General features: G+C 43.7%; 1 protein-coding gene across 1 annotated transcript in view; it reads right to left on the bottom strand.

The window, feature by feature from the left end:
- Window positions 1-16,332, bottom strand: part of SLC2A9 (solute carrier family 2 member 9) — a 75,912-nt gene that overhangs the window by 19,209 nt on the left and 40,371 nt on the right. The window contains exons 11-12 of the mRNA XM_056855118.1: window positions 9,352-9,453; window positions 6,825-6,900 (exon numbers count right to left, since the gene is read on the bottom strand). Coding sequence (XP_056711096.1) covers window positions 6,825-6,900; window positions 9,352-9,453 — 178 coding nt within the window. The remainder of the gene's footprint in view (window positions 1-6,824; window positions 6,901-9,351; window positions 9,454-16,332) is intronic.

Below are 16,332 nucleotides of genomic sequence, written 5' to 3'. Positions count from 1 at the left end.
AGGGAGAGAACTTCTACGCTTTCTCTTCTTTGTTAATTTAAAAAAAAATTCCAGCATATTTTAAGGACCTTTCTCCCTGAAGTAGAATATTCTGTAGCGACTTTAAAAATGTAGACATTTGACCATTAATGCTGCATACTGACGTAGGAGTGGATTCAACAACTGCTAGGGCTGGATCCCCTGGATCCCTTCCTTTCTCAGATGGAGAAGGCTTCCTTCATCAGATCTTACAATTCCTTTGGCAGAAGGGAGTTGCAGGATCCAACCCATAATGACTAACTACGGCTTGTTTTCTTAAACTCATTAAGTGTTATGTCTGAACACCTAAATCATGGTTAAGAATTGGTTGCAACTCGGTTTGTATTAACCACAGTTAAGCAATAGATCTGGAAAGAGCAAACAATAATTAAAGGATACCTCTCCCCTGTTTGCCCAGTGGCAAGCAAGTCTTATTGGCATCTCCCTAGGCAGCTTCTCGAAGGGCAGAGCTTAGCTTAGCAACCAAAACCATAGTTTTATTATGCATTTGAAAGCTTAACCAGAGCTGAGGAAACAAACCATATTTAGTGATAACCATAAGTTTCTCCACATGAGTTATTTGCTCTGAAGTCTGAAGCAGGCTTTCCCCCTCCTTCCCCACAGAACTTTAGTATATTTGTGAACCTCCCGGGATTTCCCTCCGGCATTCTCTGATCTTTCCAAATCAGATTTGCTGTAAAGTTAGGTGCAAGATGGCAGCAAAACTGGATCACAGCGAAACCTCTGAAGCCTTAAAATTATTTCTTTATGTATTTATGTATTTAATTTGTATCCTGCCCCTCCCCAACTCTCAAAATTGAAATAACAGAAATTAAGATGAGATTTAGATGGTTTCAGATGTTTGTTGGAAGGAAAAACGTCTTCTGGATACAGTGGACCTGGACAGAGGTTGAAGCACTACCAAAACAATGGAAGAAGTCAACACCACACGTCAATGATGCCCATGGGACTTCTCGTGAGACATTGCCCGGTCTGCACACTCATGAAGTGGGGATCTGATATGTATGGAGAGGCACCTACAAGGTAGTATGTGATCCATCTCCCAGTTTTCTGAGGGATGGGAGTGAAGGATTGCACAAATCAGGGACAGAAGCACACAGGCATCTCATGTAGGGCAAGAGGATCCCACTCTCCACAATGTTTATCAGATCCCTGTCTGGATGACTTTTTTGAAATCAATGACTTTTTTGAAATCAAGGACTATAAAGTAGTATTTCATGGTGCACCCAGCAAGTTCTTTCGGAACTGCTTTGTTAGCACGCTGCCATTCTTTCTCCCAACAATAAAATGTACACCTGATCAGCCTCCAATAGATTAGCAAAATGGGTAGGGAATCAGAGTTCTTGCTCTACTGTAACAGGTGGAAGGAACTCAGCAGTAACCTTCCTTGCCCTCAAGTATTGTAATGCAAAAGCCAGACTGTGTTAATTATGAAGTTCTTGTCCACAGCAACAAGCAATGACCCAGCTAGATCTCCCTCACTGCAGTGCAGGGGGCATCGGGGAATATCAATCTGTGCTGTAAGATAAAAAGAACATTCAGCTCACTAAATTTATTTGGCTTTTGAATATTAAGTTACAGGAGAAAACACAGTTCTTTACTGGGCAGACGAAGTACTAAATACCCCAGGGGCTGCTAAAAAATGTGGCTGAAGACTTCCACATGCTCTCTGTTCATGAACCTGGCCTCTTGTAGTGTGACCCTCAGCCCAAGATGGGGCAGAAATGATTAAATGGCTATTAAAAACAATCATTTCTCCAGATATAGCTACTGTGAGGGGTAAAATGTTCTTTCTACAATACTGCTTTTAAAATGTTTTTCATCCTTTCCTTCAGTGAATCAGAATTTCACACCTGTATCATTCTAATCAAATATTCCCATCATATTCCCCAGCCTCCTTGGCACAGATATTTCTTTTCAACGGTATGCAATTATGCCTACGTTCCTCCTACTATGCACAGATAATTTGTCAAAAAACAGAGTGAGATTAGAGCTAAAGAATTAGCCCTCAAGCAAAACTGGATGGCAAGCAAACGCCCTCGTTCCCAAGTCTGCTTGCTGAAGTGCAGCCCAGTGCCATACCCGAGGTTTCTACGATCTTTAGCCCCCCGGTGTGGTAAAAACCCCAATCCCACTCATGAACCCCGGCCCTGCTCCAAGTAAAGTGTCTGGCCTGCTGGCTATGCTGGAAGCTTCCAGTGGACATTTGGTGTCCTTGCTTGATCTACTTGCTTTGGATGGAGGACAAAAACCTTATAGGAGAATGACAACCACGAACTTCTAGTGACCGGTTCTCCTAGAGAACAAGTCTGCCACACCACAACTCCTACTCAGAGTGACAGTTTTGACTCCTCCATCTCTTGGGGGATTCCTTTCCAAGACAGTCCCACCCCCAGATTTTAAGGATCGGCACCTTCAACAGGTTCAGGCTGAAGTGGCCCCCAAGAGGAGGAATACCGTACATGGGGCCACCTGAAAACTTCTTGTTGCTACAAATGTTAAGTAGTATCAGAATGAGGGCAATATGTAGGGCTGTTGATTCGGTTCGGCCCGAACTGAAAATCAGCCGAATTTCCCTTGATTCGGGGTTTTTTAGTTCGGGACGAACCGAACTCAAAACTGGCAGGCAACCGGGGAGCCGAATTCAGCGAGTTCAGGAGTTCACGAATAAATCCGGCAAATTCGGGGCGTCAGTAAGCAGCATAACCGTCAGTAAGCAGCATTCTCCTCCCCCGGCCAATCGGTGGCCAAGCTGGGTCTCCTTCTGGCCAATCAGTCAGGATTGAATACTGGAGGAATCAGCTGATGTCCGGCCCGGCCGGGGAGAGAGAGAGAGAGGGAAATCCTCCTGTGTGTGTGTGTGTGTGTGGGGTGCTTGTGCACATTCGCTCCTTTCCGTGGCTGCAGGGGGTGCATTTTTGAGGGTACAGACCCCAAACTTTCAGCGGATATTCAGACAAGCCTTCTTAAGAGACCACCCAAGTTTTGTAAACATTGGGTCAGGGGGTCCCGAGATATGGGCTCCCCCCTTTTTTCTTTTCATGGTTGCAGGGGGCGCATTTTTGGTGGTACAGACCCCAAACCTTCAACGGAGCTTCAGAGCCTTCTTAAGAGACCCCCCAAGTTTTGTAAACATTGGGTCCGGGCCCCCCGAGATATGGCTCCACCCCTTTTTCCTCTCCCCGTTTTCCGTTTCCGTGGCTGCAGGGGGCGCTTTTTGGGGGGGCAGCCCCCAAACTTTCAGCATAGCTTCAGACAATCCTTCTTAAGAGACTACCCAAGTTTTGTAAAGATGGGTTCAGTGGGGGCAGAAATATCGGCTCCCCCCTTTTCTCTTTCCGTGACTGCAGGGAGCGCATTTTTGGGTGTGCCGACCCCAAACTTTCAGCGGAGCTTCAGACAAGGCTTCTTAAGAGATCACCCAAGTTTTGTAAACATTGGGTCAGGGGCCCGAGATATGGGCTTTCCCCTTTTCCCTATTGGGATGAATGGATCACCCTCGAGAGATGCATACATATGGATCTCATATTGGATACAAATGGAATCATATTGGATTACCCAGCCTCCCAGCCCCTCCTGATGGAACAGAAGACAACCACAGTAAGACCCCTTTGGGGGCTTTAATCTATAATTTTTCCTTTCTGTGTGTGTGTGTGGGGGGGAGCAGTTTCTTTGGGTGGGGGGGAGCCAAAGGGGGCTTTTGCCGGTTCTGCCTGGGGTGTGTGTTCCCCCTCCAGTCTCTCTCTCCCTGGTTTGAGGGGGGGGGGGCTTCAGTTTTGTGTCTTCAGGTTTTCCCTCATTCATAAGATCAGTTAGGTTATTTTGATGCTTGCTCAAAACTGGTTTTCAAATGGTGACTTAAAGAATGCATCTGCCTGGTCCCAAGTCCAATGCAAAAAGAGAAATTCCACCCCTTTCTGCTCATTATGCATAGCTAGCTGCCTCTGTCCCTTTCCATGGTTTGCAAACTCCCAGGTGTCAGGTGTTGCTTTGCACTGTTGCAAAGGTGTTGCATTGCGTGCTTGTGTTGCTTTGCAGTTGTATTGCTTTGCAAATTTTTTCACACTTGCCCCGCCCTTGCTCTCAGCTGTTTGTCGGGGCTGGGCGCTTTGTGCGTGGGGGGCAAGCTCTGCTCGGAGATACACATTAAGGGTGGGGGGACCCCTTTCGGGGCCCATATCTCAGCCCCCCCTGACCCAATCTTTACAAAACTTGGGGGGTCTTTCAAGAAGCGTCCTTTGAAGCTCCTCTGAAAGTTTGGGACCTTTACCCCCCAAAATGCCCCCCCAGAGCCGTGGAAAGGCGCGGTTGTGTTTTTAATGGCTTTATTCGGCCGATTTTTTCCCCGAACTTTGAATTCCCGCCGAATTGCACGGACCCGAAGCGGGGGAGTTCGGACTTTGGCATATCCCGAATCTAAACGGGCCGAATTCAGCCGAATCCGAACTATACCGAATTTTTTTTAATTCAACAGCCCTAGCCATATGTCAAGGCAGGAAGGAGACCACCAGCTGAGTATTAACCCTCAGTGTGGACTTGGCATTTGGTGGTGCAGCTGTTTTGCTAACCCAGCGTTTGAATACTTTCTCCCACAAGGATCCTGAGCTCCACCTGATGTCTACAGAAATTGGTCCTGATCCCCTCTGGTAACAGTTATCCCAAATAGCCGGGGAATATGCCTGCAGAATGTGCCTATCACTCCCACCACATCACTCCATGGGGGGGGCAGCAGTGCAGCTTCTGAGTCTGGAACATGACATCTTTCTGCTTGTGGCTCACTGTGGTCAGAGGCTGATGTGTTGGGGGTGGGGGAGATTTTTGGGGGGACTTTCATGGCCTTGCAGCAGAGGGTTAGACAGGAACACAACTCTGCAGTTTTCTAAAAGTAGGCAGGCTGGCCACAAGAATGTAAAAGAAATCTTTTCAGAGTTCTAAATTATGTGACTATTATTATGTGACTAAATTATGTAACCCCTAGTTTTTTTAATCTCCAATGCACAAGGCATTATCTAGCTAAGTTAAAGCAAGATGTATATGATTAAAGCAAGCATATTTCTCAAACATATGGACAGATCCTGCACTATTATCCATATAATGAAGACTGCTTTGGCGACACATAATAATCCGATTTGACTGGTTTCCTCTACATATTTCCTCTACAAGCATTCACCCTTTGAGCATTCTGCTGGTTCCACACCAACACTTTTTTTGCTTTATACTGAAAATACATTCCACATGGAGATTTTCATGAGATAAATTTACCATTTTCAAATATCCCTCTCCACTAGTAATAAAGGTTTCATGCATTGGGGGCGGGGAAATCCAAAACCAAGACATTTTTGATATTTCAGCAATGATATCGAGAGTCCTGTTCTCTGAGAGCTAATTCTCACATTGTATTTAGAAGGCATGGGTACATAGAACTGTGACTTAAAGTAACATGTAAGATTTTACTGCAGCTGAGAATTCTCCATGGTTTGCAGAAAATTCTTTTTTAGCCGCGTGTAGTCCAACCCCATATTTTTAATCTGTGTGACAGGGTCCTACCTCGCTATTATATTTATAGCCATTATAAATAAAAGCGCTTGTGTTCAATTTTTTTTTATGTTAGGTTGCTTAGTGCAAAATTAAGACTATGACTTGTAAAAATGCTGGTTATTACAGCAGAATTGAGGAACATAGCCAGAGGGCTATTTTGAGATTAGAAGTCAGCAAAGAAAACAAAAAATCATTTTATACTGATACATCTCTACTCAAGTTGCTTCCATGTGAGTGCAAAATGCATTAGCAAATGCTGATTGGCACAGTGATAAAGGGATAAAAGCTATACAACAAAAATAGACTTTACCATTTGGAACAAAAGAGAGACAAAGATGTATTTGCTTAAAACACCAACATCAAAGTTCTGAGCTATAGCAAGTATTAATGTTTTTAATCATTCACTCTTGAAACAAATGGCACTGCTCTCTCCAGGATCAGAGGAGCATGGCTATTCTATGAGGTGCCATGGAACACAGGCAGGATAAATGCTGCTGCCGTCTTGTTTGGTGGCTTCCTAGAGGCACCTGGTTGGCCACTGCGTGAACAGACTGCTGGACATGATGGGCCTTGGTCTGATCCAGCATGGCCGTTCTTTTGCTAAGTAAGCTATTACACATACCATTAGAAAGATGGAAGTTCACATATACAATTCATACTTATGTACTTTTGTACCTCAGACCTGTATACATAGAACTGTGGCAACACCAGCTATTTAATTTATGCTAGTAATTAAAAATGAATTCCCCCCTAGTGTGGAGCCAAAATAACCCCTACAAACAGGAGGTTCTTTCCCGTTTTCTCTTCTCCCTCCCCACATTCACAAACAGGAAACATGTAGAACCTTTACTTGTGACAGAAACATGATTGCAACAATACTTTTATAGTGAATAACTGACAGTTAATTCTAGTGAGAGCCCCGTGGAGCAGAGTGGTAAGCTGCAGTACTGCAGTCCAAGCTCTGCTCATGACCTGGGTTCGATCCTGATGGAAGTCGGTTTCAGGTAGCCGGCTCAAGGTTGACTCAGCCTACCATCCCTCCGGGGTCGGTAAAATGAGTACCCAGCTTGCTGGGGGTAAAGGGAAGATGACTGGAGAAGGCACTGGCAAACCACCCCGTAAAACAAAGTCTGCCTTGTAAACGTCGGGATGTGATGTTGCCCCATGGGTCGGGAATGACCCGGTGCTTGCACAGGGGACCTTTACCTTTTTAATTCTAGTGAAATGTGCTTTGACAAGCGCATTACCTGGTCCGATGCAAAATGATGCAATTATAGCAAGAATGCAGAATATACTGAGGTAGCGGAGCCATTCTGCTTGATTCTGAAAAACACAGCATGGGGGCGGGGGTCAGTAATCAGTAGTTTAGGATTACACTTATACTATGTGTGCAACAAATGCCAGACAGGTATTTATTTATAGTTCTTTCCTGCTGAGACTCAAGGCAGGTTACAACATTTAAAACAATGCAACAGGAATTCCTTGGTCTGCATAACCACTGGGTCAGTAAAGGCTTTCAGGATTTATGGTTTTACCTGACCCTGTGCCAGTCAATACATGTTCAGCATTTACCAATATGCTAATACAGTGTCACAAACTGCTAGCAAATCAGCACTGTCTACATGATCAAGCTTAAGAACCTGCTGCAGCTTGAACCCAAGCATTGTGTTATTACCAAAAAGAAGTAAGAATGGACGTGTGGAGTGTTACACTTGGACTGCACTTTGCAACATGATGCTCATACTGTGTATGAGTGTGTGTATGTAAAGTGCCGTAAAGTCACAGCCAATTTATGGTGACCCCAGAAAGGGGCTTTCAAGGCAGGTAAGAAGCAGAGGTGGTTTGCTCTTGCCTTCCTCTGCAGAGCCTTACTTGGGGGTCTTCCTTCCATGTACCAACCCTGCTCTGCCATGCCACCTTCCCTCCCACACTTTCATTTGATGTTAAAGGCAGTTTTATTTAGGACTGCACTTTGATGGATTTAGCTTTTATTATTGGCAGTCCAAATGGGAGTTTTTAATCTGTGACTTCTATAGGTTTTACGATTGTTGTTTTAGTGTGTTTTTATAATGTTTATATTTATTTATATTGTAAGCTGACTTGAGTTCTGCAATGGAGAAAGGTGTTTAAAATAAATAAATACTAGAAGCATTATAATTGTTTGTTATATTTTATTTATGCAATGTATACCCCACTTTTCTCCCCGATGGAGACCCAAAGTGTCTTACAGCATTTTCCTCTCCTTCATTTTGTCCTCACAACACCCCTGCAATATAGGTTAGGCTGAGAGTGTGTGACTGGCCCATGGTCACCTAGCAAGCTCATGGGGCAGAATGGGGATTTCAACCTAGGCCTCCAAGATCCTAATCCAATGCTATAGCCACTATACCGGTTCTCTCTTCTTAAATCATCTGCCAAAGCAGTTCACACCCATTAGAAGAGTCCGGAACTGCCCGTGGGCCTCCAAATTAAAAAGACAAACGACACCCAAGTAAAGGGGACTAGAGTGGCAGTTTTCAAGCAGCGGCTAAACAAACACTTGTCAGGGATGCTCTAGGATGATCCTGCATTGAGCAGGGGGGTGAACTAGATGGCCTGTATGGCCCCTTCCAACTCTGTGATTCTATGCTAGTGGGGAAGAGAGATCAGTTTGACTGAACGTATATGGGTTTGTCTGACTTTCTCTTGCTAGGAGTCTTGGTTGTGTGAATAATGTAGAAGCCTCCCATGGTCCTTGTTCTTTGGACTGGTATCAAGGCATTCTTCCCCTCATTTCGGCAGCCACAGGGCAAACGCCAGTTGGAGCAGAGTCCTTCCTGCTGGTGCAGAGTCCCCCTCACCCCACAGCCGCCACAGATACCAACTGCCTACTCTGGCACCACACCAGCACCAGCAATGTGTTGGTATCCATGACTTAGGACTGATATGACCACAATATTGTGGCAAAGGGTTATGGTCATATATAGTTAACACTGGGTTGAAGCCAACCAGTATTGGTTGAAAAGAGATGGAGGGGTCATTTTGACCACCCCCAAAAAGAATATGCTGGGATCTTGGGAGCTACAAGGACAAAAGCCAAGTGGGATGGGGCCATAGTAAAAAAGCTGCCTGGATCCATTCAGGTCTTATTCATAAGAGGTAACAAATGAAACTAGTCTTCATTAGCCAGGCATTTTATCCTTTAAGCATATGAACACATGAAGCTGCCTTATATTGAATCTGACCATCGGTCCATCAGGGTCAGTACTGTCGACTCAGACTGGCAGTGGCACCTTCAGTTAAAAGGACCAGGTAGGAGGTGAAGGGAAAGACCTCAGCCTGAGAGCCTGAAGAGCCGCTGCAGTCTGAGTCAACAGTACAGAAGTTGATGGACCAAGGGTCTGATTCAGTATAAGGCAGATTCATGTGTTCTCCAGGGTCTCAGGCAGTGTTCTTTCCCATCACCTACCACCTGATCTTTTCAGCTGGAGATGCAGAAGATTGAACCTGGGGCCTTCCGCATGACAAGCAGATGCTCTACCACTGAGCCATAACCCACCCCTCAGGCGTCTCACGAGGGATCTGGCAGGAACAGTGTTAAGGTGCTGGCTGCTTCTTGTTCAAGCAATAAAGGAAGAAACAAAGAACTGGCCATGTCATAAATCCACAGTTCAGCTAGCCATACTGCTTCAGTTTCCAAGTTACTTAGTACCCTCCTCCTTGTGCATGAGAATGAGTTAGAACAAAAGGTCTGGTTTTACAAAGAAAGAAGAGCGATTAAGAATGCCCACATACCTGCAAAGTCATGCACACAGTGAGTATTATGAAGAAGAGAATCATCAAGCCAAATCCCCCGATGAGAAGAGGTCTACGCCCAAGCCGTTCTATCACTAAGCCCTGAAGGGGGGAAAAATGGCAGGTGTTCTTATAAAACTAGAGGAGTTCTGAATGGCTGCTGTCAACTCGGGTAATTTCTACAGGATTAATCCAAAAGCAACAGGAACCAAGTATTCCCAGGGCTCCACAATGCCTTCAGATTATTCACATCGGTACAAACAGCAACAACAAAACCTCCCCCAAGAAGACTGTACATCAGAAACATCTTCGTCTTGCAGCATTCCCACTTTCTAGATACATGGCACGTCTTTGGCTCACAAGACCATTTAGGGCACAATTCGACCCTTCTGCACAGGACATTCAATGAGCAGGATAATGTCTCACTGAGCCATGCTTATCATGACTAGTAGCAGGATTCTGTGTCATTACAGGAAAATAAAACATTGCTGATCCCTACTAACAGCACTGAAGTGCTGCGTTAGACACTGTTTGCCACCCCCTCTCCATCCTTTCCCGTTCCTTCCTTTGCCACATTCCCCCTTTTCTCTGCCTGTCTTTCTCTCCTTGACCCTCACTCCACACCACCTCTGCCTGATGCCCAGGTGGGCTAAAGGCAGTGGGAGGGCAGTGAGGTGTGGGGGTGGGATTGCAGGGGCAGAGGGAGGGCCAAACACCAGCCTCCTCCCAATGAGGTCCCCCTCTCCCCGGCAGCAGCCAGAGCCTAAAAGGCTGAACTTGCAACCTGGCTAGCCCATTTGTCTTCATGAGGGGTGGAAGGCAATGGACCCTCACTTTAAGATGTAAAAGTAAATCCGCTGTACGCAGCCTTATGGGCTCCATAGTACTGGTTCCAACTGGATTGCCGTCAGAACTCCTGATCTCATAAAGACAGGCAAATGTCTCAGGCTGCTCACGGGCTGGATAAATACTGCATTACGGCAATTATATCACAAACTTTAAAAAGTGAAACCTTTCATTCCATCCCCACCCCACCCCCAGGCAAAAACAAAACAAAACATGTAATTTCTTTTCCATTTAAAAATAGTGTGTGTGTGGGGGATGCACAGGGGTTTAGTGACAGAAAAATGGATCTGCCCCAACACTCTTCTGGTTGTTTTAATTTCTCTGTAAATGTATTTGCAGTGAGTTGCACAATTTTAGAGGAGGGTTCTGACCTTCCTTTGGCATTCTATTATGTCCTCCTATTGTGGCTGGTATGACATTGGTGTGCGTGTATGGAGGGGGGGGGGCTGGCTACCTCTGCCACCCTGACCTTCTGGAATGCTTGCAGCAAAACACAATGTGCCAGGGGAAGATTTGTGCTAATGACTTAGAGTTTGTTGCTGCTAGCAGGTTTAGAATAGATCTAAGGCTAGTGCCGTTGTAACCAAGGAAATTCAGAGAACAACTGTGAGCCCTGCTGCACTGTCATTTCTGTTTTATTTTATTTTTTAAAAACTTTGCCCTGTAAAATCAAATTGGTGCTGAAGATGGCTCATGAAAATGAAAATAAGTACAAAATATTTCCTGAAAAAATTCTCTAAAAGCAGTAAAAATTAATCTAGAGATTCACGCAACACAGAAAGAAATCAAAGGCTTCACCCAATGGTCTTCAGCCAGTACTGGCATTTACGCGCCACCCTTTGTACCCAAAAGGCTTCTGTGCTAAGTAAAACCAGGGAGAGGGTCCCATGGGTAAAGGGGGGCAAGAAAGAGGCCTGTCCTGCTTGCTGGGAGGCCTGAGACTTGGGCCATGACAAGGCCAGGCAGGGGGACAGTCCAGGCTGGCAGGCAGCTCAGCTTCCCGGGCAACTGGGAGGCTTTGGCTGATGTACTGGAATTGCCGGTGTCCTGGTGGTCCTGGCACTCAGTAAATTGGGGGGTGGGCAACGACAAACTACTATGACCATTAAGAAAAACTATTAACTGAAGTGCTTTTTTGTTTCCTCTGGTGATACATACACATCCCTGTCTACTGAGGGTGGTAAAACACATTCACTGGGTGCCAAAATGGATGTGGTGCGGAGTACTTGGCTCAGAAGTGCTTGGCGGGAAAGACAGAGGCCCATCCTGCCTTCTGGCATGTGAAAGTCTGTGCTGGTGGGGGAGAATCTGGGCCAGGGCTCCAGAGTTAAGGCTCACAATAATTGTCTGACGGTGTTGTTTCGCGTTCACTATTTTTTAGGTGTGCTGTTATGCAAATCTTCATGCTGCTTGGTGCAACAAAATATACCTTGTGAGCTGGAAGGGAAACAAAAGTCCTGTCCTTTTAATAAAGGTTTAATGGGACGTTATTCACCAGGTGATGTTATTTACCTCTATGTCACAAAATGCTTCATTTCTCATTCCCACACATTAAGCTTCTGTTAAAAGGACAGGAGCCCCATGGAGCAGAGTGATAAGCTGCAGTACAGCAGTCAAAAGCTTTGCTCACGACCTGAGTTCGATCCCGACAGAAGTCGGTTTCAGGTAGCTGGCTCAAGGTTGACTCAGCCTTCCATCCTTCCGAGGTTGGTAAAATTAGTACCCAGCTTGCTGGTGGTAAAGGGAAGATGACTGGGGAAGGCACTGGCAAACCACCCCGTAAACAAAGTCTGCCTAGAAAATGTCAGGATGTGACATCACCCCATGGGTCAAGAATGACCTGGTGCTTGCACAGGGGACCTTTACTTTTTTTTTTTTTTTAAAGGACAGGATCTTTTCCCCCCTCCCTGCAGCTGGCAACCCTACACATATTTGGAAGCTGAAACACGGCTATGATTTTAGTGCAGTCCCACAGAACTGAATTTCTAGGTCGCACTGATTTTGCCAGGAAAGAGTTACGTCTGTACATGGCTCTTCTGCAAAAATAAAGGGGGAAATGGGGTTGGATTGTGCCCATAAATTATTTGTGGTATTTATTTACTATTATATCTCCCCCCTTACTTCTAAAAGAATGCTGAGTAAATCATTAAGCACTTTTTGGCTTGCCCTACTGAGCACATTTGATGCAGACGGGCTAAGCAAATATTTAAACATCTAAAATGCATCACCTGCCGTGTATTTATTGAAAATATATGAACCTAACACAGCCAGCCACTTTACCAAATGATGGTCCATCAATTATAATTATTTACAGATGTCCCAAATAATTAATGGCATCCCACATAAAAATTTCATGGGGCATATTAAATATGGAACAGAAAAGCTTTTATTCCATATTAAGAAAGGCTGTTTTAAGTGTTTGCAAAGTTTAGTGAAACACTTAATCCATATAAGTCTATCAATAAGTGTATGTGTGCCATCAAGTCACAGCTGACTTATGACGACCCCATAGGGTTTTCAAGGCAAGAGACGTTCGGAGTTCAGAGTTCAAAGAGAACTGTGACTGGCCCAAGGTCACCTAGCAGCCTTCATGTGGAAGACTGGGGAATCGAACCCAGTTCTCCCAGATTAGAGTCCGTCGCTCTTAACCATTATGCCAGGCTGGCTCTCATCAATAAGTGTAGACTAGACTAACTCTGCTTTATCAGGACAATTATTTTAACCTATTTTACAGGGCCGTTCCAAAGACTGAAGAGATAATATATGTGAAGAACCTGAACGTTCTGTCAGAACTGCTCTGCCACAGTCCTGCTCAAGACTCAAAAGGGAGGACCAAATATGGCATCACCTACCAGTTTTTACAACCTCACCCACACTGTGTGTGGCCTGGGATACCATAGGATGGCCGAGGGAAAGAGCTTGCAATCCATAATGGATTGTGCACCGCTGACCACGTTATCAAGACCACATGCAAACTTTCTAGCATCCCAAGGACATGGCAGCGGATGCAGGACCTCTCTCTAGGCTCCAATGATGCATCAGCACCGATAGAAATGCCAAGCTGAGATTAGATGCTTTAGAGTACTATGAACATAATATTCAGCATAAAGCTGCTTTTATCTTTTTGGATGCAGAAAAGGCATTTGATATGGTCTCTTGGGACTTTATGAAAAAGGTTTTGGACAATATGAATTTTGGCGAAAAATTTAAAAGAGGTATAAATGCAATATATACAAAACAACAAGCGAAAATATTAGTAAATGAATCAATGTCAGAAAATTGCAATATACAAAAAGGAACAAGACAAGGATGCCCACTTTCACCTTTGCTTTTTATTCTGGTCTTGGAAACGTTATGCTGTAAAATACAAGAATCAGAAGACATCCATGGTTTAAAGATAAAGATACATGAATTTAAACTGAGAGCATTTGTGGATGATCTTCTATTGATTTTGGATGATCCTACTCACTCTGCTAATACTTTGAAAGGTATATTGGACTTAAGAGTAAGCAGTGAGGTTTCAGGTTTTAAAATTAATCAAGAGAAAACGCAAACAATCTTTAAAAATCTTACTATAGCAGAACAACATGATTTTATTGACAAGACAGGATGGGAAAAAGCAAAAAAAATACTTGGGAATCTGGATTTCTATCAAAAATAAGGATTTGTTTACAAACAATTATGTCAAGTTATGGGAAACAATAAAAAAGGATATGCTGATATGGTCAAATAAAAAACTTTCTTTGCTTGGACGTATTTCGACCATACAAATGAACATTTTACTGAGATTATTGTTTCTGTTTCAAAATCTACCTATAATATCCCAAGTAAAGCACTTCGATGCTTGGAAAAAAGATTTAATAAACTTCATCTGGCAAGGGAAAAAACCAAGAATTGCCTACAAGTACTTGGTAGACTCTAAAGAGAGGGGTGGTTTTGCACTTCCTAATTTTAAACTATATGCTGAAGCAGCTGCCTTGGTATGGCTTAAAGATTGGATGGAATTGTCCAATACACGTTTATTAGGTTTAGAGGGTTTTGACAATAGAAGTGGATGGCATGGATATTTATGGTTTGGTAAAATTAAGGCTCACGCATCCTTTCAGCAACACATGGTTAAATCATCTTTATTTAAAACATGGTCCAGATATAAACATTTGCTGGAAACAAAAACCCCATTACGGATTTCATCACAAGAAATGTTGACATTGAAACCATTAAGACCAGCCCAATTTATTACTTATCAAGATCTCTTAAAGTGGGAAGGAGTACACTGCTCACTTAAAGAACATGAAGAAGTTAAAGACAATCTAACTTGGTTCCAATATTATCAAATAAAATTGGTTTTTCTTAAAGATCAAAAAGTGGGATTTTCAAAAAATAAATCAACCTTTCAAAAACTTATATTGGATACAAATGAACACTTAGTATCGAAAATCTACAAGTTACTGTTGGAGCTTTACTGTGAGCAAGAAAGAATTAAACCCACTATGATTAATTGGGCACAAATGTTGGGTCACGATATACAACTTCATAAATGGGAAAGACTTTGGTCTCGAGATATGAAATCCATACTCTCTCAATCATTAAGAGAAAATATTTACAAAATGATGTACTGTTGGTATCTGACACCGAAAAAACTGGCAAAGACTTACAAAACAATGTCCCCACAATGTTGGAAGTGTAAAAAAGAAATTGGTTCATTTCATCACATGTGGTGGACTTGTGAAAAAGCTAAAAAATTCTGGGACATGATATATAATGAAATGAGGCTGATTTTACAGAATAATATCCCAAAGATACCTGAAATGATGCTATTAAGTATGATACCGGACACTATAATTACCCAAAGATCATTTTTTATGTATGCCACTACTGCAGCAAGATTGACATATGCAGCTAAATGGAAACTGACTGAAATACCAGATAAAAAAGACTGGATACAGAAATTGATGGACCTGATGGAAATGGCGAAACTTACAGCTCTAATGAATCAAAAAGATAATACACAATTTTCGGAAGAATGGGGGGCATGGAAAACTTATTGTGAAACTGAATTTCAAATGGGGTCGTTTAGAGGGTATTCATTAAACTAATCTTTTTATGCATATAAGTAAAAATAGCTTTCTATCATATGTTAAATTTATAATAAGGGCAAAATGTTATGTTATAATTGGTTGATTAAGTAATTAAGATATTAGTGAATGCAATGATATGTAAGATTAGTAACCATTTACAAAAGAGAAATAATTTTATTTCTAGACGGAAGGAGGTGGAGGGAGGTCAAATGCAATTTAAATTTATGTTATTATATATCAACAAAGTTTTGTTTTTCTGTTATTGTAATTTTGATGACAATGGACTTTTAAACTTGTTGAATAGTCAAGTTAAGATTTTGGAGAAAATAATAAAAAAATTTAAAAAAAAGAAAAAAAAGAAATGCCAAGCTGAGAGATGCAACCTAGAAGCCTCCACAATATCAGGAGGGAGATTGGAGTTTATGGGCATCAATGGCAATCAGTTAGTCCGTCCCTGCACTACAGAGACAAAACGAGTAGACTGAAGCGATTGTCGTTCTTAGGTTCATTCCGCAGGGCTACGGTCTGGGACAAACTGGTGTGACTGTTGCCCGCGGCCTCAGTCTGGGTGACTGACTTGTGGTCAGGTCCCCTGGGGATCCCCCTTGTCCTCGCCCCTTACCAGGTGCAAATGACCTCAGTCACTGCCCCCACCAGCCTATCAGACCCAGTCCCCCACTCCTTTCCACCTTCCAGCCCGGTTGTTTCTCAGCTCTCTGGCCTTGTAGATTGGCATCCCTAGCCCCCACTGTCCTAGCAGGCACACCTCATCAGGGGTTTCAAGGCTGGGCATTTCTCCTGTGGCTGCCTGCCCGCAGTCCTTAATCCCTTCTCCTTCTCCTTCCCCTTCGCCCCTTCCAAGCGCCTTGGCTCCCTCCTCCAGAAGGAGGGTATGGCTGTATGTTGGGGCTGTGCTAAGTCTTGGCCACCCATGCAGGTGCTGGTGACAATCCCTGGCTGCCTCGCCATCTGTGCCTTGCCAACGCAGCTGGGTGACTTGCTCTTTTGACTGGGCACCACCGCACTCCATCTGCAGCTCCGGCACAGCTTCCTCCTC

The sequence above is a fragment of the Euleptes europaea genome, chromosome 9 (genome assembly GCF_029931775.1).
Source record: "Euleptes europaea isolate rEulEur1 chromosome 9, rEulEur1.hap1, whole genome shotgun sequence".
Lineage (NCBI taxonomy): Eukaryota > Metazoa > Chordata > Lepidosauria > Squamata > Sphaerodactylidae > Euleptes > Euleptes europaea.
This window is presented reverse-complemented; position numbering and strand designations above follow the sequence as displayed.